Here is a 22,372-nt window from a genome sequence, read left to right as displayed (position 1 = left end):
TCTCACACTGGGTATCAATGTAATTTGCAGAACGATGGTCAATCTGGACCTTGTCAAAAGCCATTTCGGTATTCAAGAACCAAGTCCCCTCACCACAAACACTGTGCGTGATGAACCTCGACAATACTGTCTTTTAAAGAATCACAGGACTGGCTGGGCGTGGCTCAGCGGTTGAGCGTTGACCTAGGATACAGGCGATCGGGGTTCGATTCCCGGTCAGGGACATGCCCGGGTTGCAGGCTTGATCCCCAGTCGGGGGCATGCAGGAGGCAGCCAATCAATGATTCTCTCATCACTGATGTTTCTCTCTCTCTCTCCCTCTCCTTTCCTCTCTCTGAAATCAATAAAGATATATTTAAAAAAAAAAAAAAAAGAATCACAGGAACTACATTCTATGGGATCCACAATTGACAGAATTTCCTACGAGATAGGAATGTACCTTCCAAAGACTTTTAAAGTTTTTTCCCTAAATCAAAATGTCAGCCCCTCTTACATGGTTCCCAAGGGCCCACTGGTTCCCAGTGGATGGACACCAGTGGCCACGTACCTGAGTGTTAGTTGTCATGACCAATGTTCTGGGAGTAGTGGACTGAGGTTTGCCACTCGGCATGGGCAAGGCGGTGGGCAAGCTGGCCAGCAGAGGACTGGGCGCTTGCAGACTGAACTGGTAAACGCTGGGCGTTGTGCAGGGCGGTGTGTCGGAATCCTGTGAGCAAAAAGAACGGGGGGTGGGTTTGTACAGAGGTGCATGACTTCTTAAGGTCACGAAAGAAGCGCGTGCAGTGTGCTTGCTATGCAAGGTTGCTAGAACCCGTCCATCACTGCTGCTCAACAACAGGCAGCCCAAAGCTGCTCACATTTCCTTCATTTCAAAGCTGAAGAAAAATGTAAAGGAAATGTAGAAGGGACACCTAGACATAAATGTTTTATTTCCAAATAAGTTTTTAAAAAACTATTCAAGGAAGTCCACTGTGATTCTACTGTCAGTGGCATTATTGTTCATAAGGGGCCATGTGGGCCACTGAGACAGGCTCACAGCAAAGTGGAAACCCTTGCTGCAGACCTGTGGTGGTTTCATACACACACACAGCTAAGGACATTTTCCACAAACACAGACCACCCAGCAGACACACTCACAATGTCACTTCCAGAAAGTGAAGACACGGAAGAAGCAGAGGAGCCTGAGGAGAGAAGCTGGGGGCTGGGCAGAGACAAGGTCAAGTGCTGGCTGTAGGGTGGCTCCGGATCTCGGCGTTGGGGCTGCTCCCCATCACACGTGCTTATTCGCTCTTTTATCTTAATTCTATTGTCTGTGGAAGGAAAAACAACAGAGGTGATCCACTTTCTAGGTGTGCAGATATACGGACGTTATGGGACAGCCACCAGCCACAGGTGTGACTGAGCCTTAAGATGATGCTAATGAGACCGACAAATTGAATTTCTTATTTAAAAATTTTATGTTTCAGTTACTGGAAAACATTTAAATATACTTGAAACAACTTGCATGTGTAAATAGTTTTCAACTTCACATTTTATGAAATCTAAATACAGATTAACCATTTCTGGTGGAAGTTTAGCATCCTTAGCTTTAAAGTGCTACATGTATAACTACATACTGGATTCCAGGTCTTGTATAAAGAAGACTGCAAAATATCTCATTAATTTTTTAGATTGATTACATTTTGAAATGATAATTTGAATACTAAATTGAATAAATCATATTATCAAAATTAATTTCACCTGTTTCTTTTCACATTTTTAAGGGAGTTCCTAGAAACCTTAAAATTCCATGTGGCACACATTATATTCTACTGAATGGTGCTGGCCTAAGTCTTATAGTTTTAAATTAAACTCTTAGAGAAAAACTAGGTATTTTCCTTAGTGTGAACAATCCCCATGAAAGGACAAAGGGATACTCCTGCACAAGTGGTCAGAAGGTGCAAGGCGACCCGACAGAGTCTCTCACCAAGGTCAGGAGCTGGGTGGACCTTGCTGCCCCACTTCTCCTTGATCCACCTCCGGTAGTCAATCACTTCCTGAGTTACTTTGACAATTCTTCCTAAAGTACTGCAAAGGACAGGGAGGGAAATCAACACAGAGCAACAGGACTGTGAAGCCATGAAGCCTTTTCAGTAGCTACTTATACTTTTAACAATATATTGCTTTGCTAAGCAAAATACAGGAAAAAAAGCTAAAATAATTTTTAAAAATATATACGACTTCTGATGTTTCAGCCCAAACGTACTTTGATATCACAATAAAAGTGGATTCATTTATGTAGAAGTCTTTGAACCTAAAATGATCTAAAAAAGACTATTTAAACCCAATGCCAAAGTAGGGAAGTCCACCCTCCCCACCGGCCGTGATCATGAAGGTCTGACATTCCCACTTCCCACTGTACAGCGAGAATGGAGAGACAGTGCACCCTTCGTGGAACCCAAAGCACTGCCTGAAAACACTGAGTGGAGAGAGGCCACAAAACCCATGACAGCTCTACCACCACCAGTGTGAGGCCTCCAAAGCTACTTATTCCACAACCTGCCCAAGAAACAGAGCCAATGGCACTGTTTCAACTACCACTTGCAACAATCACACTATTATTCTTCCACTCCCTGCTCTTACCTCTCTCTCTTCATCCCCCAATCCCACCATCTCCACCACCACAGCATAATCTGAGGTCAGAAATAAGTACTTCTCACTAGCAATGAAAGTGTACACTGCAAGTGTTCCAGAATGCAGAATGATGGACAACTGTGCCTAAGAGAGAAGGGGTGGGGCCTGCAGACTCAGATATACATTCGTGTAGAGCTGACTATCCAACATTTCAAAGACTGCCTCGAGAAAAAGCATCATGTCCCGAAGTTTTAAATGCCAAGAATCACCTACCCAAAACAAAATATTCGGGGGGGGGGGGGGGGGGGGGCTAGCTCCTCAAATAAGAAATTTTCAATTCTTAACCTCAGATGAATCAAATACAGCCATTCTGAATTCCTAAAGGTCTTCTTTTACTGTTATTTTTAAGTTTTACTAAAATCTAATGGCACATCCATTAGTGAACTTCATGGAAGCAAATGAGAGAGGCAAGGGGCGCCAGCTTTGCAGAGGCTAATGAGAGTGCAACTACCATGCCCTACAGAGGTGCCGATGACTGCTGTTACCTTTCAGAATCTCTGTTTGGGTAGGACCGCGCCAGTGGTGACACCGCGTGACTGAGAACAATGTAGGCGTAGTCAAAAACCTGCTTCACCTGCATGGCCCCATAGGAGCTTCGGCCAACGTCATTTCCTGAAACAGAAAGGCAGCTGTGAGACTCTACCACACATCTGGGCCACTATCCAGGTGGTTTTATCTTCTCATACAAGGTTATTGTGAATCGGGCACTCACCACTCAAACATGTCCAGACCCCAAGAACAAAGCCAAACCAGGCATCTGCAAACACACCTGTTAATCGCCACCCACATCTCCCGGTGTTCGCGGGCTGAGGGGCCTGACATGCATCATCAGATCAGGGTCTACCTCCATGAACGGAGACGTCAATTCACAGAAATGGAGTGAGTTTACGAGAGTCAAATAACTCCCCTGGTGGCCAAAAGCACAAGGAAGCCAAAGCAGCAACCTGAATGTGGCTGCCGTCTCGCTGACAGAGCACCCACTGCAGCAGGCAGTTAACCTGAGCCCAACACCAGTTCAGTTGGCACCAATGGGACCCGCAGAGCAAATCCTCTGGGATAGAATGTCTCAGATCTGAACTGCGGGTGTTGGGCAGCAAATCAAATGAAGCCGCCACTGAAGTAACCAAGCAAGCCACAGTCAAGGAGCTTGACTTTAATTTTAATTTACATGAAACTTCTTCACGAGTCAGGTAACGAAGGATTTTTTTTAGAAACTGTATTCTAAGTATTGGAATATTACCTTTTCCAGATTTAATTACATACTATAACCTAGTGATAGGGTGGGGTTTTTGTTTTTCAAGTACATTTTGGTAAACACTGAAGACAATGGAAATGTCTCCAATTAAACTTATTAACACAGACAGACAGATGATGAAAACCTGTCATAGCATGCTGCTGGGAAAACCACTATTGAAAGGCCTAACTCATGGCATTCACAACAAGAGAAAACAACAGTCAGTATGTTTTGTTTGAAAAGATTTTTAAGAAATAAATTTCATACCCCAAAAGCTATAAAACAAATTAAATATGATATTAAAAATATATAGATTCTTTTTCTGTATCTTTTTTCTTTTGTAAACTTTTATTTAAAAATGGCTTTATAAAAGGGCTTTTATAACACCCCCCCCAAAAAAAAATTTATATATATATATATATATATATATATATATATAAGAGAGAGAGAGAGAGAGAGAGAGAGAGAGAGAGAGAGAGGGAATATAAATAAAAAATACCAAATCTAGATGCAAGTGACAAACTGGGAGAAAAAAAGTACAGCATGTAGCCCAGCAGGCATGGCTCAACGGTTGAGCCTCGATCTAGGATCCAGGAGACTGCTGTTTGATTCCCAGTCAGGGCACATGCCCAGGTTGCTGGCTTGATCCCAAGTGGGGGATGTGCCTAGAGCTGAAATCTCTACCACCTTTTCTGTCACCTGGCAGTGTACCTGGAGCTGGCATCTCCACCACCTTTTCTGTCACTGACTTTATCACCAACAGTAAAAACAGTGTCTTACCTTATACATGCTCAATAAACATTTGTGGAATTGATTAAAAAAACAATGTGCTTAACCTCACTATCATTAAAGAAGTATAAACTATAAATGAAAATTTATATTGCATGGTTTTACCAGATTGGCAGAAACTTAAGACTGTCATCCATGGTTGGGAATATAAGCACCCTTAAATACAATAAACATGAGAAAACTGGAAAGCTGGAGACCTGCCTTGGGTTCTTTAAGGTGGCAATCCTTGTTACGGAACACACCCTACACACATTAAAAAAAGGGGTCTTGGATATACTTTTAAGTAAAAACGAAGTGGAAAACCTGTTTGTATTATCTGATTTCATTTAATTAATAAAGCTGCAATAATCAATGTTAATGTCCATGTAGGGAAAAAAATGGGAGAAATACACACCAAAATGGGAGGGGATTATGGCATACTTTGCTTTTCTCTATTACACACCTCTGGAAATGAAATGGTTTATGATAAATATGTAATAGCTTTGTAATAAAAAAATAAACTTTTTTCTTAATTCTCACCTTCTACATTTTTTCTGATTGACTACAGAATGTAAACAAAATTGCAACTTTGCAATAAGTAATTAGAAGCATTAAACAAGGAATTGTAAATTGTCACTATTAACTGTTAGGACAGTAGGAGTATGCTTCAGATCCATTGAACTGCCCGTGGCTCGCAGGGCCTGAGGATCCTCCACCACCGCCTGCACCACCACTACTACCACCACACTGGTGCACTAGGGAAGGGATGCTCCCACATCACTTGTGGTGAATGCAGAGCGAGGCACCCTTACCAGGCAGCAGGGGGTCCTCAATGCACAGCATTGATGGTCTGTACCCACTGGTCATGGCTTTCATGATCTCTTCTTTGGCAATATAGGCACCTCCTTCTTTTATTCTAATACCAGTTTTCAAGTAATTAAAATTTCTTCCATAGAGTTCAAAAAATTCTACAAGAAGCATTCCAAGGTTTTCATCAGCTCTCCGGGCATCAATTCTTGGATGCAACTGTAAAAGCAAGGGATTCAAGTCATTTCTAAAGAAGACTGCATGCGATGAAGGCTGCTACCTAGTGGTCTCTTCTACGAACCGCCCTCAGCAGCACTAACTCACACACCAGCATTGGGACGCTCAGAGCAGCTGTGAAAGGCCCTAACAGCCTGGAGAGCCTTTCCCAGTAAAGAGTTCAAAAGAAAGAAAACCTTCTGCCTGAACGTTTTTATTATATTTTAATTCTTTGAAATTGGTAAGCTATACAGCAGCTTCCTACACACACAGACATCTGATTAACCACAAGTTCCCAACTACTGATAGTAAGCAGGCCATATTCTGCACAATTTAGTCATCTAGATCAGCAATTTTCAACAGATGTGCTGCAGAATTTTTAAAACATGCAATACCTATTTAGTCAGGGGCACCGACCTCTTTTCCCTCAAACTGTCAAATAAAAACATGTCAACAGCCAATACAACAACAGCTATCCAGTATGAATGAGTCAAAATTACACCTATCTTTTTTGGTCAGATTGGCAAAAAATATATTTTTTCGTGTTGCAGAATTTTAGTAGTTAGTTTATATGTACCATGAGATGCAAAAGTTTGAAAATCACTGATCTAGATAGTGGAAGTAATTTTACAGACTCTAATCCTAATTCCATTGTTCCAAAATACAACCAAAAGGGGGCAGTATTAGATTGAAGAGTATCACAGAAAACCAGAATGTGAAAGGATTAATTTTAACTATGTATAAGTAATTAGTATTGTATCATAATATTTATAGCAAACTTGTCATAGAGATTAGTGTTAGTCTCAGTTCAGTGCCACAATTTCTTTAAGTGGGTAATGGACTTCTTTTGAACTTAAGCTTCTGTCTACTGAAACCCTCCTGAGTCACCGATTTAAGAGATCAAATCTGAGCAATGCAGGCCTGTGCTGCCCATGAGGATAGCCATGAGCCACATGTGGCTATTTATATTTAAATAAATTAAGACAAATAAAAAATTCCATTTGTCGGTCTTAGTAGCCATGTGGCCAGTGCTCAGTAGGCATCTGTGGCCCACTGGCCCATGGCTATCTTGCTGCACTGTACAGACTGGGAACATAACCAGCTGCAGAGTTACAATGACAGCACATGAAAGTAAGAGTCCTGATAGAAACACAGTTTACAACACAGACCTCCATGAGGAATACTAAAAGTACTTTTAGGGTTTAGAACTTAGACTTCTAGGGATTTGCATGTTCCAAAGACACAAGTGTAGCATTCTTATTTTTTCTACCTTACTCCCTTCCTTACTCCTTGCCTTGTAGTCAAAATCAAATACCCAAGAACTACCCAGGGCAAGGTTGGGTCTTCTTATCTCAACTAGCCATGAAATGAATTCAGATGCTTTGAGGCAGGAGGGGCAAGACACTAAGGAATGTGGAGGAGACAAAGGCAATCCCACCCATGCTAGGCAAGGCTCCTGGGGTCACAGGGGCGCTACAAGGATCCCATGGGGTAATTCAACAAAAGGCACTTAGCCCAGTGCAATGTAAGTAAGGAGTTGTCATTATTACAAGCCTACTAAAATAATTCCTACCAGGAATACATGAGAAAATAAGTTAAGAAGAGAAGGTTGTGTTTACTTCAAATCATGTCCAAAAACTAGGGAAGCGTGACTGTAAAGGCAGCATTGTGGAGGTGAGAGTGAAGACAAGGCAACAGGATTAAAACTGTAAGGAAACACGTGGGATTCCATTTTCCCCATTCTTAAAGCATCTCTGCACAGACAGGCCAAGGAAGTCAAAATAATTGAAGGCACTGTAACCAGGAGTTGTACTGACCACTAGCAATATTCCTGATAATGAGAAAATGACCAAATTCTGGACATAAAACCCTCACTAAGCACAATCCCAAATACAAAATTAATAATAAAACCTGGAAGAAAAGTGTTGTACAGCTAAAATACATAGGCAAGATTCTGTAAAGCACAGAATCCTTCATTCAAGAAAATATAAATGAGATAATGTTTCAATTAACTTAGAGACTATTTTATAAAAAATAATTATGAGTATAGTGTATCAGTACACCATAGCATTTAACACTTAGGCAGGTTTTCCACTGACAGACTTTCCCATGATACTCAACAAGATAAGGGCAATATTGAAGGTTTGCCAATCTGGGAAAAAAAAAAAGCCTCTTTCAATATTTTTTACCATATATGGTATCAAACTTTTTTCTGAGATTCTAACACCAAGAAAAATTTGTTTTTTTAATTGTCTATCAAGGTATTAAAGTTTTTTAAATGTAAAGGTATTTCCCTGCCTGGTAGGGCATGGCTCAGCAGTTGAGCATCAACCTAGAATCCAGGAGATCAAGGTTCAATTCCTGGTCAGGGCACATGCCCGGGTTGCGGGCTCCATCCCCAGTTGGGGGCGTGCAGGAGGCAGCCGATCAATGACTCTCTCATCATTGATGTTTCAACTCTCTCTCTCCCTCTCCCTTCCTCTCTCTGAAATCAATAAAAATATATTTAATAAATAAGTAAATAAATGATAAATAAAAATACAGGTGTTTTTGAGTTTAGATGGACATACATTCAACTGACAACCAGATAAGCCCTCCCTCCTCTAACAGTTAAATCAGCTATAAAATAAGCTATAAAGAAACAATAGAAAAGAAGTATCTATCAAAATAGGGTTTTACTAAAAACTATAAGTCAGTCTCTTCTAAACCAAAACAGAGTAGTGAAGGGAGAGAAGGGACAGCTGGGACCCACACAGCAACTGGTCAGAACACCCACAGAGGAAGAATCTGCTTCCTACTGGAGAGAAGGCACACTCACCTGTAGAAAGCTAATGGCCATTAAAATCAGGCTGTACGAGCTAATTCCACCGGTAAAAACTTCATTCAGGTCCCTCTGCAGGAGGAACTGTTTCAATACTAAAATCAAGTAAGGCAGCAATGAATATTTCTGTAAATCCCAAAAGAAAAATATTTACTGGTTAGTTCATATACCTTTGAAGACTTCTCACAGCAAATTCTACATGGTAGAAAAGAAACCTTCCTGCATCCTCCTGCCCCTTGGAAAGATCGAGGCTAATCAATGCTCATTTAAGATCCCACTGGGGAGCTCCTCCCAGGTTACCAAGTGGGACACCCTGCACAAAGAGAAACTCAAGGGATAAATGAGGGCATTCCTTCAAATACTTCCCAGGGCTTGCTGCCAGGTGGAGGGCTGTGCAGGTGAAGGGAGGGATGTGACAGTGAGCGAGGGAAGGGCCTGGAACCAATGTTAGAACCTCCAACACTCAGAGGCACTCAGAGAAAAGCAAGGGGTGGAGGAGGACAATTCATGAGTTAGGGGACAACAGCAGGATGAATAGCCAGTCTGAGGAGAGAGCAGGGTGAAGGTAAGTAACAAGGAAATGCAGACGTGAGAAGAGGTGGGGGACAGCGGAAACTTCTGTTGTTTCCATGTCTGCTGGGGTAGAAATGAGCCTTCAGAGAAGACGTGATGTAGAGGAAAAGGAAAACAGAAAGAGCAAGGTCCCTGACTGTGGGAAAAGGCAGTACCCAGACTACAGGTGATAGGGTGGCCTCTATCAAGGATGTCACCACTTCCACTGTAACAGAAGGAAAGACCATCTGTTTAACTGGTCAGAGTCCAAAATCGGTCCCCTCAATAAACAAATCTGCTCTGCCATCCTCATGCTCGAGATCAAGTAAGTAAATCTAAAGTGCATCCTGATGCATTCACCATCCAGTGGGCCCCTGGACTCGATTGCAAATCAGGCACACAGAGCTAGAGGGATGGTCATTTTGTAATTACCAGAAAGAACATTTCCCAAAGCCCTCTAAAACAATATTCAAGTTTATGAAATGATTACTCAAGGAAAGTAAATGTGAAAAACAGCTATGTAGTTTCAAAGTTATTATTCAATATTATTTCCCTAGAAATAATATCGTAGGATACGTAATTCAACTGTACAGTCTCTGTTACCATAGACAGTCAGTTTAAAGTTTTTAACACCTATAAAAGAAACAATATCCAACATAACATCTTAAGTCCCTGATTTTTATTGTGTTAACTTGCTGATGGCAGCACCTTCATGTAATTCTTGATGAACTCCGCTGCCCGAACCCCAGTCTCCATGTTGAAGCTGATGTCAACTTTAACCTCAGTCTCCTGGTCTGTGAGTTTTATTATTGGTACCTGCAAAAATTTAATTTGAAAAACTGTGCTTCAATATGCAACATTCTTCACAGTCAGTCATCAAAATGTTCCCAAAGTTGTACAGAAAGGCTTTTTAAAAATTATTCACAAAAGGGGCTTAGAGATCATAAACCCAAGATTTTAAAGATAAGAAGAAAAGGGACTTTGCTAGGGTTAATTAACCTCTAATCCCTGGAACCCAAGACCCACCTGAACCCCCCCCCCAAGTCCCAACAACACCTCTGCCCAGACCTGCTGACCTAACTCAGCACCTTGCCAGTGATCGAGCATCAATCATGGCCACTATCTGCTTCTTGATGCCAAGGGGGTGGGGGGAAGGGGAACAGGTGCCCGAGGGAAGGAGAAAGAGGGCCCAGGCGCTGCAAGCCTGCCTACCACAAGGAGAAGCCAGCTAAGTCCCAGTTCCACCATGAGTGCCCAGTGAGGGGGAGGAACTCCTGGTATCCAAGTTACGTTTGCTAGAATTTCTGAGAACATTCAAAGTAACTTCAAAGCCATTTAAAAAATTTGTACTGATGTTGTTTCTTCAAACAATTCTACTTTGGGTTTCAATCTTTAAACTAAACTAAAAAAAAATATTTTCCCCCTAAAAATCAGAGAATAAAAGGCCATTTTGGAAATACTCATCAATAGAAATATTCACCAAAAGGCACTCAAAACTGGCTTCATAAAAGATTCCCAAGCAACCATTCAGATCACTCCCACCCCAAAAATTGTGTTTTTCCAGAAGAAAAGGCAATGTTTTGTTCATTCAGCCTCTAAAGAATAAAAAGGACATTCCCTTCACCAAAACAATTGGGGTCTCGTTAAAGGTTTACAATGTCTAGAAGTCAATATAGGAACAGACATTTCAGCACAACCTGATCTAAAATGCTCAGCTGGGGCCAACTGCCAAGGACACCCAGCTGAGAGAAGACCTCTGTCAACAGAGGAAAAGGCATGGCTGTTGGACCCATGCTGGGCTAACTACCTAACCTCTCTGTTTCCTCACCTATAAAATGTGAAAGACTATAGTTTCTGCTAATGAGAGTGGCTTGGAGGATTAACTTACATAATGACTGTAAGTAGTTTAAAAAAACAGCCAAAACTAATCCATGGTGCTAGAAGGCAAGTGAGCAAATGGTTCCACTACATGAGCAAGTTACAGCTACCATCTTAATTTCTGACAATTGTCTTAAAACTAAAAGGCGTTAATCCGGCTTCATATAGGTTGAAACACAATTTAAAATGAAATGTTAGTCTGTAGTCCAGGTGAGCTAATAACTATTACACAATAGGCAAGTAACTTACAGTTCCTGCACCATTTCTAATCTTGAACTTAGAGAAATCTTGACAAGCATACTTCAAAATCAGTCTCATCTTCCAACTCCTCCCCAAGATGAGAGGTTTTTCATACGTGTGTATTTTTAGAACAATGAAACAGGTTAGTTTCTTCTTTCTGAAGTATAACTTGGCAAATGGTAATCTTTTTCTATGTAATAAAAGCCATAGTTTAATCATTCAGATACATTCTCCAGAAAGGGCAGCAGCTGAACCTGCCTCATTTCCCGTACTAACATCCCTTCCTCACACACCCTAACAGAAGTCGATAGTCATGTACCCTAGTGCCAGGAATAGTTGGATGCTCTCACAACTGTGAGATTCAGACTGTCACTGAACAGGTTCTCAGCTGGTGATCCTAACTATGAGGAACATATAACTAGGAAGCACGTTTACACCAAAAGCAGAGAGGTCTTCAGAAACATAACCAATACCTGCTGCAGACAACCTTAGTTAATCACCAGGCATCGGGGCAGGCCCACACTTACTGTAGCTTTGTCCAGGACTTTGATGGAGCCCGGCTCAGCCACGTTGTGCTTCCTCAAGGCCTGCTCCAACAGCTGGAGAGGAGGCCGCTCCCATTTTCCAAAGACCACTAAGTCAATGTCACTGGGCAAAAGGAAAGTGATCGTGAACCGCTGCGCACCTCACCATGTGGGAACAGGCGTCTGGGGTGGGATGCTGCCACAGCACACATGCTCCCATCTCCTTCAAGGGTCGTAGGTAGCCCCATACGAATACCCCTCTCAAGGAGAGAAAATGCAGCTTAACAAGTAGTGTTTGTAACATAAAGACTCAAAGCAAAAAGGCTGACAGTTTCCCAACATCTCGAGGTAATGAGGGACTGAAATAAAGTGCCTGCCCTTCTGAGGTTTCCAGGCCTTTACTCTGTGCTCTCTACACTGGATCACTCCTGCTAACTAACCCAGGATTCCTGGACCCCTCTAATCTGTTCCCTTCCCCACTGGCCCTGCCAATGCCAACTCCAAACCCTGAGGTTATGGTCTCTTCAGTCTCCAAATGCTAATGGGGTTAACAAAAAAATAGACTTTTAATGAAACAATGTACATAAAATTAATTTGGATATTAAAAGAGTCCTTGATGGGGAAACACTGGAGAATGACTTTAGAATGCAAACTTGTTTGACATTTTTCTATCAAATAAAAATCCTAACAAAGTACTGTTTAATCTTAGATTTGAATACAAAGAACCTACTACGAGCCCTGAATAGAGACACGGCCATCCTCCTCCAGATAAACATAAACACTAACCCGGCACTCACCTGGTTGGAAGATAGAGACCAGTACTAAAGCTGCCAAATATCTGTACCTGAAAGAAAGAATGACTGTCTTAAAAGAGGCGACAACTCAGTTATCTGAAAGTGACAACTTCTCACTGAAAGAAAGGCCTCACTCCTACTTTGGGGAAAATTAAAATTGCCCTGCACATTGAGGGGACACAAAAACAATCCAATGAAACCTACTTAATCTTTAAGTTAAAGACCTGCCCTAAAAAGGAATTTTTTAAAACTCAAAATTAAGAGACAAAATAATTATTGGCCTTGCCCACACCTGCCAAAGCCAAGGACTTTTTGGAGCCTGGTTCAAACTCTCCAACAATTTTCAAACCCATAGCTAGGACAGAGGTGGGGCACTGTTCAGGGCACTAAACTTAAAGCCAAGGATACTGTAAGTCGCTTAAAAAGAGGAGGGGAATTGAGTTGCTGCCTGGCTCACTTGGAGCTCATGTGCCCTTCAGCAGCCCAGCTTATCTCCACCATTGGTGGGTCACCAGTCATGGTCACTGATAGGAAAAACTCATCAACTAGGACAGGAGTCTATGGGTGGGCCATCATAACTTAGCCAGAGGACATGTTCATGCTGCCTGCACCAAGCAGTAGAAATGCCAGTGACTTTCACCTCAATGGAGTACATTTACTGTAAAAGTGGTATGTGAGGAAACACTTTCAATTTTCACAAAAATGAACTTATGTTACGATGAGTGATGGGGGAAGGGGTAAAATTTCTAACCTTAAGGTGAATTTAAAAGAAAAATAATCACATCAGTTCAAAAAACCTTCCATTAAGCCAGTGGTCCTCACACTTGAATGTGTCAGGACCACCAGGAGGTCGTGTTAAAGACAGACCCCTGCCCCACCCCAAGGTGTCTGACTCAGCAGGTGCATTTCTAACAAGCCCTCAGGTGATGTGCTGCTGCCTGGCCCAGGACCACACCTGGAGAACCCTTGCCTTGGGCCAAGGGGGGAGACACAGGTCTGTACAGACATGATAGACATGTTACAATGTGGGGTGCTCACGTTTACTTGTATGTGACAGAGAAGTACAAAGGCTATACCCACATCAGCCGTTGGCCAGAGATCTTTAACCACAGTTTCAATTCGTTTCACCACCTCTCGTCTCATGGCTGCTTCTTCGGGACAAGGGGACATGAAGTTATAAAAGTCGATTATTTCCTCATGAAGTCTAGTAAACACAAGAGAAAAACATTCTAGAGTTACAATTAAACTTAACTGTACTTTTCACTCTGTTATTAGATCAGCACGATGCTGTAATATTTTTCTGGCCACTTACAATCCAGTTTCTCTCCTCTGAAGGTACACAATGAAGGCTCTATGACAGACCAACTGCACAGTACTGTTCAGTGCCACAGATTAACACGAGTGAATTTTGTCAATACCGTACACTAAAACTTTTGACTGGCACTTTAAGACTTGTCCAAAAGAATCATCTCAAGAGATTTTACATGAACAGAGAATTTCACCCAAGAAAAATGAAAGACAATTCCAGTTGATGTGTCATAGCAAAAGACAGTCACCCAGGCCTGTCACCCCAGCTCTGATGTGTTCTGAGTCCCACTGGGCACCTTCAGTGTCCATGCTAAGCATGGATAGTCTGAGACAGGCCAAAGCAAGAGACAGGGACATGCAAGACAAGGAAGACACACATGCTCAGGAGGCCTGAGGGTTAAGTCTCAGCAGCCAGGCTCTGTCCTCCACCTGCTGACAATATGCTAGACCCATTATGTAGAGCCTCCCAACCTGTTACGCAGAAACATTGGCCCTGGAAGCAGAAAAGCCCTATTGAACTCAACACTCAAGTGTTCTCTCCTTACAACTCATAGGCAAGGAGGTAAACGACCAAATGCACGTGGGCAGTAGTACGCCCGCCCCCCCTTCCTAACAAAGTCCTTCAGAAGAGAGGAGTGAGCTCCAAAATCGGCCTTATACCTCACCTCTGCCTCAAAAGTCACTTCTGTCACTGTAAGCCCTATGGGCAAAAAGCCAGTCCCGTGGGGGTGGCAACGGTTTGTGGAGTTAAGTTTTAGGGCCAAGGACCTGCTCCACAAAGCCCTCCTGGAGGAAGGAAAGATGGCTTTTAGAGATTAATTAAAGGTGCCGGGTGTGGGGGGAATCCTAGAAATTGTAACAAATCAAATTCACCTGCCTCCATTCCACATTTGTTTAGAAAGCAAATAAAAGACAAAAAATTGGCTCAATAATAATATAATAATAATGTTAGCTGAAAAGCTAGCAAAATAGTCCACAAAACAGCAGGCAATACTTCTTAACAAGAACTTTAATGTGAAGTTACAAAGATAAGGAGCATCATATTTTCTTACCTATTACCTTATATAGGCTCATGTTTAGGGCCTTCAACTTTCTTACCTCCCTTCCCCCCAAAATTCATTTGGAGTGACCATTTCTAACACTCAGCAGCAGGACTGAAGGCCACTCGAGGACACTGAAAGCAGAAGGAATAAATCCTCAACACCCTCGTTCATGATATAGATGCAATCTCAGGCTATCACCCAATTTTGTTCACTGTGTTTAATTTTTTTTAAAAAGGAAGGGAGGGAGGGAGGGAGGGAGGGAGGGAGGGAGGGAGGGAGGGAGGGAGGAAGGAAGGAAGGAAGGAAGGAAGGAAGGAAGGAAGGAAGGAAGGAAGGAAGGAAGGAAGGAAGGAAGGAAGGAAGGAAGGAAGGAAGGAAGCCTCACACAAGCACGCTGCCAATTCAGCCAGCCAGGATCCAGTCTTTTAATAAATCCAAAAAGGTGGAACATCATGTAACGCTAAAACGCACTAAGTTTTCCAAAATATCTATCAAACTCCAAGATAGTGAGGGTAAAGCTTCTATTATTTCAACAGTTACTGAGCACCAACCATATGTCTTCCAGCAGCTCAGCAGACATGTTCAATTCTGAGATGTGACCTAAAACTCCTGACCACTTGGCAATGATGATAGCAGGACTAGATGTGTCTGGTTAGCAGGTCAGTGCCCACACTATCGAAGGGCCACAGGTGAGCCCTTCCCTGTTAGGACATCACTGTGGAGAGCTGTCTCAGAGGAGCACTGAGCTCTTCATGAGAACAGCTCGTGTTGCAGGACCAGCATCACCCTGGGTGAGAAGTTAGTGCACCAGAAGCACAAGGGCACATGCTCTCCTGCACCTCTTAGTTCTGTTCTGACAACAGGAGTATAGAAATTTAGAGACAAAAATAAAGATATGGGCCTAGAATAATTAAACATTTGCCCAAAAGTCATGGAAGAATACCAAAGCTGTGCGCTAAAATTCTATCCACATCCCACAGATATAATACATTAAATCATCTTGTCAAAAGGCATTCCAATTTGCCAAATGTCACTGCAGGTCTGCCCTTGCAGAGCAGAATGTCCCGTCACCATTCTCTTAAGCTGTGTGCATCTGAAATAACAACATAGGACAGTCCCTCCTCAGCTTCCTAGGAACCCTGCCCTCAGCACCCTGGATGTATACCAGGAAGGGAAAGGCATAAAGAGAGCCCATGCTGCCTGTCTACAGGTGCTACCCAATCTGTGACAGTGTCGGTTTTCTCACATCTGTTGACTAGCTCATGACATCTGGCATTCTTTCCTCCCCATATTTCAGGAGAAATTAATGATGGGTCACAGTATGTCCACATTCCCAGAGCAGGAAGGTCCCAAGTGGGATACACAGGCCTCCTGATTTCAGTGGCGTGTTACACAGTAAGGTACACCGATAATACACCTATCTGAAATAGGCATTAACTTGGATCTCCAAGTCAGCAACTGTTCTAACAAACATTGCACAAGAAGAGTATTTTGACTTTGCCTTCTGGGAATGAAGGGATACTACTGGAGAACTGGCTGGACTAGGAGGCTCTTGCTGACCAAGCCCTGCTGGCCCTCCTTGAGGCAAGCAGAGGCCTTGAAAGTACTGTGTGACTCCTGAAACCAACAGACGACTGTGTGGCTCTGGACTGTGACTACAACCTTCAGCACAGAAAGACACAGGAAGGCTGAACAACCATCATAACCTCTAGGCAAACTGGAAAAGCTACCGTGCTGCCTCCTCCTGCTGGGGCTCTAAGTGGAACCCTCAAAGGAGAGAGGAAGCACTAAGGGTGAGAGGTAGAGGGGTCAGGCAGTGAGGGAGGTCTGCTGTTCAGCCTGGAATCACAGTAATCAACAGAAGCCGCATGACAGGGAGGCGGTGCCCTCTCCCTGGCCAAGTCCAGCACTCACTCTTCCCCGACTCCCTGCATTCTTCAGGGCCAAGTGGCAATGGACTGGTGTCTGTCTCCACCCAGGATGGAACCTACCAACTTCTAAGAGAAAAAGGGCTCACCTGTCACTGCCTGATCTCCAGCACCAGAATGGTGTTTGCTCATGGTAAGCATTCAATAAATATGTGTAGAATGAATAAATTCAAGTCTTGATAAATATTTTACTATGACCTTGTCATTTAAAATCTACATTTCCTACAAAATGACATCAAAAATTAACATTCCAAGAAATAATATTTTACCACTGTAGTGGCTAACTTGACTTGTTAACAGAACCCATTTAAAAATGGCCAACTGTCCTTTTAGAAATGTAAACAGTGCTAAATAAAACAGTTTGGATTTATTCAATACTAGCATTACAAATAGTTTTCATCACTTTAAGAAACTGCATATTTGGGTAAGGACAATATACTTTCACAATTACGTACTATCAGCTATGTGTCCAGCCACCAGATTCAGACATAACACAGGTGACTTTATTAATCTATTACTTCCCATACTGAATATACCCACATGCTCAACTCTCCAGTTTCACAGAATTACGTCCATAAAAAGTTTACTCTTCTCACATATCAAAATCTCAAAGGCATTTCACAGTTGACAAGATAGCTACATGAAAATCACACTAAGTCTCCTTACCAGCAGACAATTTAGTCACTGTTATCTCTTACAGCTCAATGTCAGTCCACTAGAATTCAGTCTCCAAATCTTCCAAAACACTTTTTAGGCTGTGACCATCACAGAAAAATCTCTAAAATGAATCATAAAGATGGTATCTCAAACCCAGCAAGAAACTACAATCATCTATCAGGAGGCTCTGGGACTAGTTCCAACCCAGCTTCAGTGGCAGAGGCTGCTGGCTGCCCGCCCCGGGTGCTAAAAGGACACGTGGAACATCCTCTCCAGCAGTTACAGGCAGAAGCTACCAGGAGACTTTTTTGGAAGGTTTCTTAAGGGGGTAGCTCTTTTGCCTTCCCCTTTCTCAGTCCTGGAGCACTGACCTATGGCCAGAGTCCAGAACCACAATCCCCATGTGGCTCGGAGAACAGAGGCCAGGTGTGGAGCCAGAAGGTGGTCAGATTCTGATGGGATTAGATCACCATTACTCCATTACTTTTGCTTTGTGTGTTTGTGTTTTTGATATATCTTTATTGTTGAAAGTATTACAGATGTCTCCTTTTTCCCCTCCACTGACGCCCTCCACCCTGCTCCTGCCCCCTCCCCAGGCCTTCACTGCACTATTGTCTGTGTCCATGGGTTATGTATATATACATACTTTTGTTCTTTGTAGCCAAAACTAATCCTGACAGAGTAGCCTAGAAACAACAAAGATTCCCATCTTGCTCTACATCTAAAAATGTTACAGGTGCAGAATCAAAATTTTTACTTGAAAAAAATCAAAAGAAAAAAATCAGAGGGAACCTTGAGCTACCTCAAACTTGAAGGAGGACTTTCCAGACTCCTAAGCAAAAACAACAATCACAATGCAAAAATTGATAGACTCAAATAATTACAAAGAAATTCTATCAGAAAACACGCTGAGTGTAAAATTCAAAAGCAAGTGACAGCTACACATGGCAAAAATAGAAAGACTCTGACATGTAGAAACAACAGACCTCCCACAAAATGCACGGGGAGCTGGGCCTGGCACACTCTAGAAGTGGGCAATTTATCCATCTCTGAGCCCTGAAATGCCACTTCTGGAAACCGGTGCTACAAAACACAGAAACATACACAAGAGTCTGTAAGGCACGCTCACCACAGGGCTGCTGGCTGTAAGGACATGGTCCCACATGACATGATGCTGTACACTCATTAAGAACGAGGAAGATGTGTGCATTAATATGGAAAGATCTCCTAACAGACTGTCCACGTACAGACAAAAGAAAGACATGGCCCCACTTCCTGATGAATGTTCAGCTGCATATGCACGTGAACACACCAAAGGTCTAAAATGCCACATGCGAACTGGGCTTCCTACCCAGGAGACTGAGATGAGCTGGGCAAGGGAACATACACTTTCTACTCCAGATATCTTTGTAAAGCTGAAGTTGTTTTTACAAGAATGTACTCATCATATACATAAATTTAAAAATAAAAAATATATACTTTTTAGAAGAAAAGCAATAAAGGCTGTACAGAAAAGTTCACTCATGAGAATGTTCATTATATCATTGCTTATATTTAACATTTTGAATCATTGCTTATATTTAACACTTTGAAATAGCAAAATGTTAAATACAACACAAAACAAGTCAACTATATTTCTACATCACAAGATTACTTGTGATTTTTATATTCTTTTTGCTGTGTGCATTTTCTAATTTTAACAAAGAATTCAGATTCCTTAATTTAAAAAAAACAAAAGAATATCAAGTCAGGCTTCTAACCCGAGGCCACCTCCCATTCCAGCTGATAAAAAGCAGCACAGTTAGTGCGATCAGTCTATCTGGGTGTGGGTTATGGAGGCCAGACTCTACCACTACTATGAGCAGTGACACACAGGCTAACAGTGCTGCCACAGGGAAGGGAGAGACGTGGCCCTTACAAATCTAGCAGAGCTCTAAGGAGAGGACTTCCTGCATAAAGTAAATGTTCTGCAAATGTGGCTATGAAGCACTTGGAATGCGGCAACTGAGGAACTCAATTTTTAACTTCCTTATCTAAATAGCCATATGTGGCCAGCAGCTACTGCCTGGCACAACACAGTTCTGGCTGTTTCTTCCTCAATTCAATCTGAGACAGCTGAGTAACATTAAACTCAAAAGAATATATTTCTTGAGGTTTTCCAAACTGGATGAATGGCCTCCATCTCCTCTTCTAAATCCTCAATCCTTCTTCCCACCCTTAGAGGCACAGAAGCCAAGGAAATAAGAATTGGCTCCCCCCAGAGGGTGCCAGGCCTGACTTAAGCACCCACCACCACCTGCACACCCTCTGGGGCAGACCAAGTCAAGTGATAAAACACTTTCCAGTAGGTCTACAAACCCTTTCTCCAAACTTTCTCTAAAATAAACATTTTAAAATATTAGGGCTAAATGTGGACAAACAAGAGCAATATCTGTCAAAATTAAGCATTTATAGTTCTTGATATAATTTAAACACATACTTACTGATGTTAGTAACAATGGTGCCTGATTAGGGCTTTTCAGATGTAATTGTGAAATTGAGCAACACACAGACTATTCTCTCATCACCTTTTCCTTACCATTTTAACATGTCATACATGATTTCGGATCAACCAATGGCTGAGCATCAGGTCTGTTTAAGTGCTTTGCTTCCTTTCTTCATGGTACATTTCACAAAGATGCATCTTTTTAGGTCAGGTGATAGGAAGTTGTCTCTATGAAGTATATATTTCTGATGCACAAAAACCAATTTCAAATGGGTCAACTTTTTGCAAGCAATGGCACTTCAGATCCAACAAAACATAAGAATTGGATGATGACTACAAGACATCTAGGGGAGGCAGCAAGAGTGACAGCGAGGGCCCACTGGGGTATGAAGTCTGCCCTGCCACTTTCCAGCTACAGGGCCATGAACAAACTACACAAACCGCCAGTGTACAGACTGCTGTGGGGCTGAGAGAGACAATGGCAGCAAGCAGAGCTTCCAAATGCTATAGCCTCATCTTAGGTTGTGTCATCAATGTGGGCATGCACGGGGGAAAGGTCTGCTGTCATAGGTATAAAAGAAATCCTGCAAGAAACAGGATATGTGAATGCAGCTCACCTCTGATGGCTTGCCTCTGAGAAGAGGAATTCTGAAACTCTAGTGATGGCTACTGGCGCTTACAGATTAGGTGCAACTTTGCGATTCAATATGGAAGTATCTGATAGTAACACATCATAATGGAGCAAGGGCTGAATGATTAATTTTCTGGTTATTTAAAAAGATGAGACCAGAGTTTTCAGTGAATTTTAGTTTTAAACATGAAACTACTGGAGAACAGACTTCTGAAGCATTATTTTCTAGGGTACTTTTAAACTAGACATTCTCTTCTACAATAGCTCTCTTATAAGAGTATAGACCCATTCAAAAGGTAATGACTACGACCAAAGACGGTGGCAGACTAAGTGGAAGCTACACTGACACTCTCCTGGGAACAAACTGGAATTACAACTAAAATAGAGAAAAACCATGCTGAATAATCAACTGCAACTGAAGACAAGCTGGAGAGCACCCCCATAACCAAAGAGAAAAGTGGAGACCACATAGAGACTGGTAGGAAGTGCAGAGAAGGCTGGCTGGGATCCCACAGGCAGCAGCTGAAGGGCCCGAGGGAGATCTCAGCTGTGGGGGGGTAACAATTGAGGATTCTGGGGCCTAAACCTCAGGGTGGGCTTCTCAGCTAAGAGCACCAGACCTGAGAAAGGTGCCCACATAACAAATGGCTGTGAAAAGCAGTTGGGTTTCTGTCTGCCAGGGAGAGATGGCTGGAAATGCAGGCACCCTATTAAAGAGCCAACGCACAAAGTTTCATGTGTAGCCACTTATCTTGGGCTCCAGCTGAGGGGGTGCAGAGTGGCCTGGAGCTGTGTGAGGAGAATCTAGGGTTGTGGGCTCTGGAGACAGAGCTCAGAGGACACCCCTCTGGATTCCTATGCCAAGTCATTCCCCCATACTGCAGAAGCAGACATTTACCTTCCAAGCAGCTTTTGCCTGAGAGGGAAGCAATTGCCTTACCCTGTTGGAAAACCTCTCACCCTACCCTGTGAAGTTTCTACAGGCTGAGGCTCATTAAGAGAATCAGATAATCAGCCTGCAGGCAGAGGCCAAACTCAGAATGCTTTGAGTCTTTGCCTGATCTGCTTCTGGACCTGGGCCTTGGAAAAGCAGACTTTGGTGTGCATCTTGGTCCTGTCCAAATGCACCAGTCCCAGCAGAGGGGACCTCAAGCTGTGGGTTGATAGCTCCAAACAGGCTACTCAAGGCCGGTCACAAACAGCATATGACATTGGCCTGCACTACAAACCATCCAAAAAGACTGAGTCCTAGCAGGCATACCTAATACATAGAAACAAACCAAATAGGCAACCAAAAGGAGGAGACAAAAAAACAAGGCCCAAATGAAAGAAGAGAAGTCTCCATAAAAAGAGCTAAATGAAATAGAGATAAGAAATCTATAAGATGTAGAGTTCAGAACACTGATTGTAAGATGCTCAACAGCATGAAAAAAGATACGGAAACTATGAAAAATGACCAGTCAGAAATGAAGAATGACAGAACAAAAATAAAGAATACACTGGAAGGAATAAATAGTAGATTAGAGGAAGCTGAGGATTGGATAAGTGAATTAGAAGACAGGGTAGAAAAAAATCACTCAATCAGAGATCCACAAAGAAAAAACAATTAAAAAACAGAACAGTCTAAGAAACCTGTGGAACAACATGAAACATAACAATATTCGCATCATAGGAATGCCAGAGGAAGTCAAAAGTAAGCAAGGGTTAGAGAACCTGTTTGATGAAATAATGGCAGAAAACTTCCCTAACCTGGTGAAGGAAAAAGTCACACAGGTTCAGGAGGCACAGAGAGTCCCAAGCAAGAAGAATCCAA

General features: G+C 42.5%; 1 protein-coding gene across 2 annotated transcripts in view; it reads right to left on the bottom strand.

Moving 5' to 3' along the window:
* The window catches only part of TENT4A (terminal nucleotidyltransferase 4A), a 43,696-nt gene that overhangs the window by 4,168 nt on the left and 17,156 nt on the right, over positions 1–22,372 (bottom strand). For both annotated transcript variants that reach the window (XM_081132241.1, XM_081132242.1), the window contains exons 2-11: positions 13,588–13,711; positions 12,511–12,557; positions 11,717–11,837; positions 9,780–9,887; positions 8,517–8,645; positions 5,488–5,701; positions 3,159–3,285; positions 1,967–2,067; positions 1,138–1,310; positions 548–706 (exon numbers count right to left, since the gene is read on the bottom strand). In XM_081132241.1, the coding sequence (XP_080988367.1) occupies positions 548–706; positions 1,138–1,310; positions 1,967–2,067; positions 3,159–3,285; positions 5,488–5,701; positions 8,517–8,645; positions 9,780–9,887; positions 11,717–11,837; positions 12,511–12,557; positions 13,588–13,711 (1,303 nt within the window). The remainder of the gene's footprint in view (positions 1–547; positions 707–1,137; positions 1,311–1,966; positions 2,068–3,158; positions 3,286–5,487; positions 5,702–8,516; positions 8,646–9,779; positions 9,888–11,716; positions 11,838–12,510; positions 12,558–13,587; positions 13,712–22,372) is intronic.

Source organism: Miniopterus schreibersii (assembly GCF_964146895.1).
Source record: "Miniopterus schreibersii genome assembly, chromosome: 3".
Taxonomy (NCBI): Eukaryota; Metazoa; Chordata; class Mammalia; order Chiroptera; family Miniopteridae; genus Miniopterus; species Miniopterus schreibersii.
This window is presented reverse-complemented; position numbering and strand designations above follow the sequence as displayed.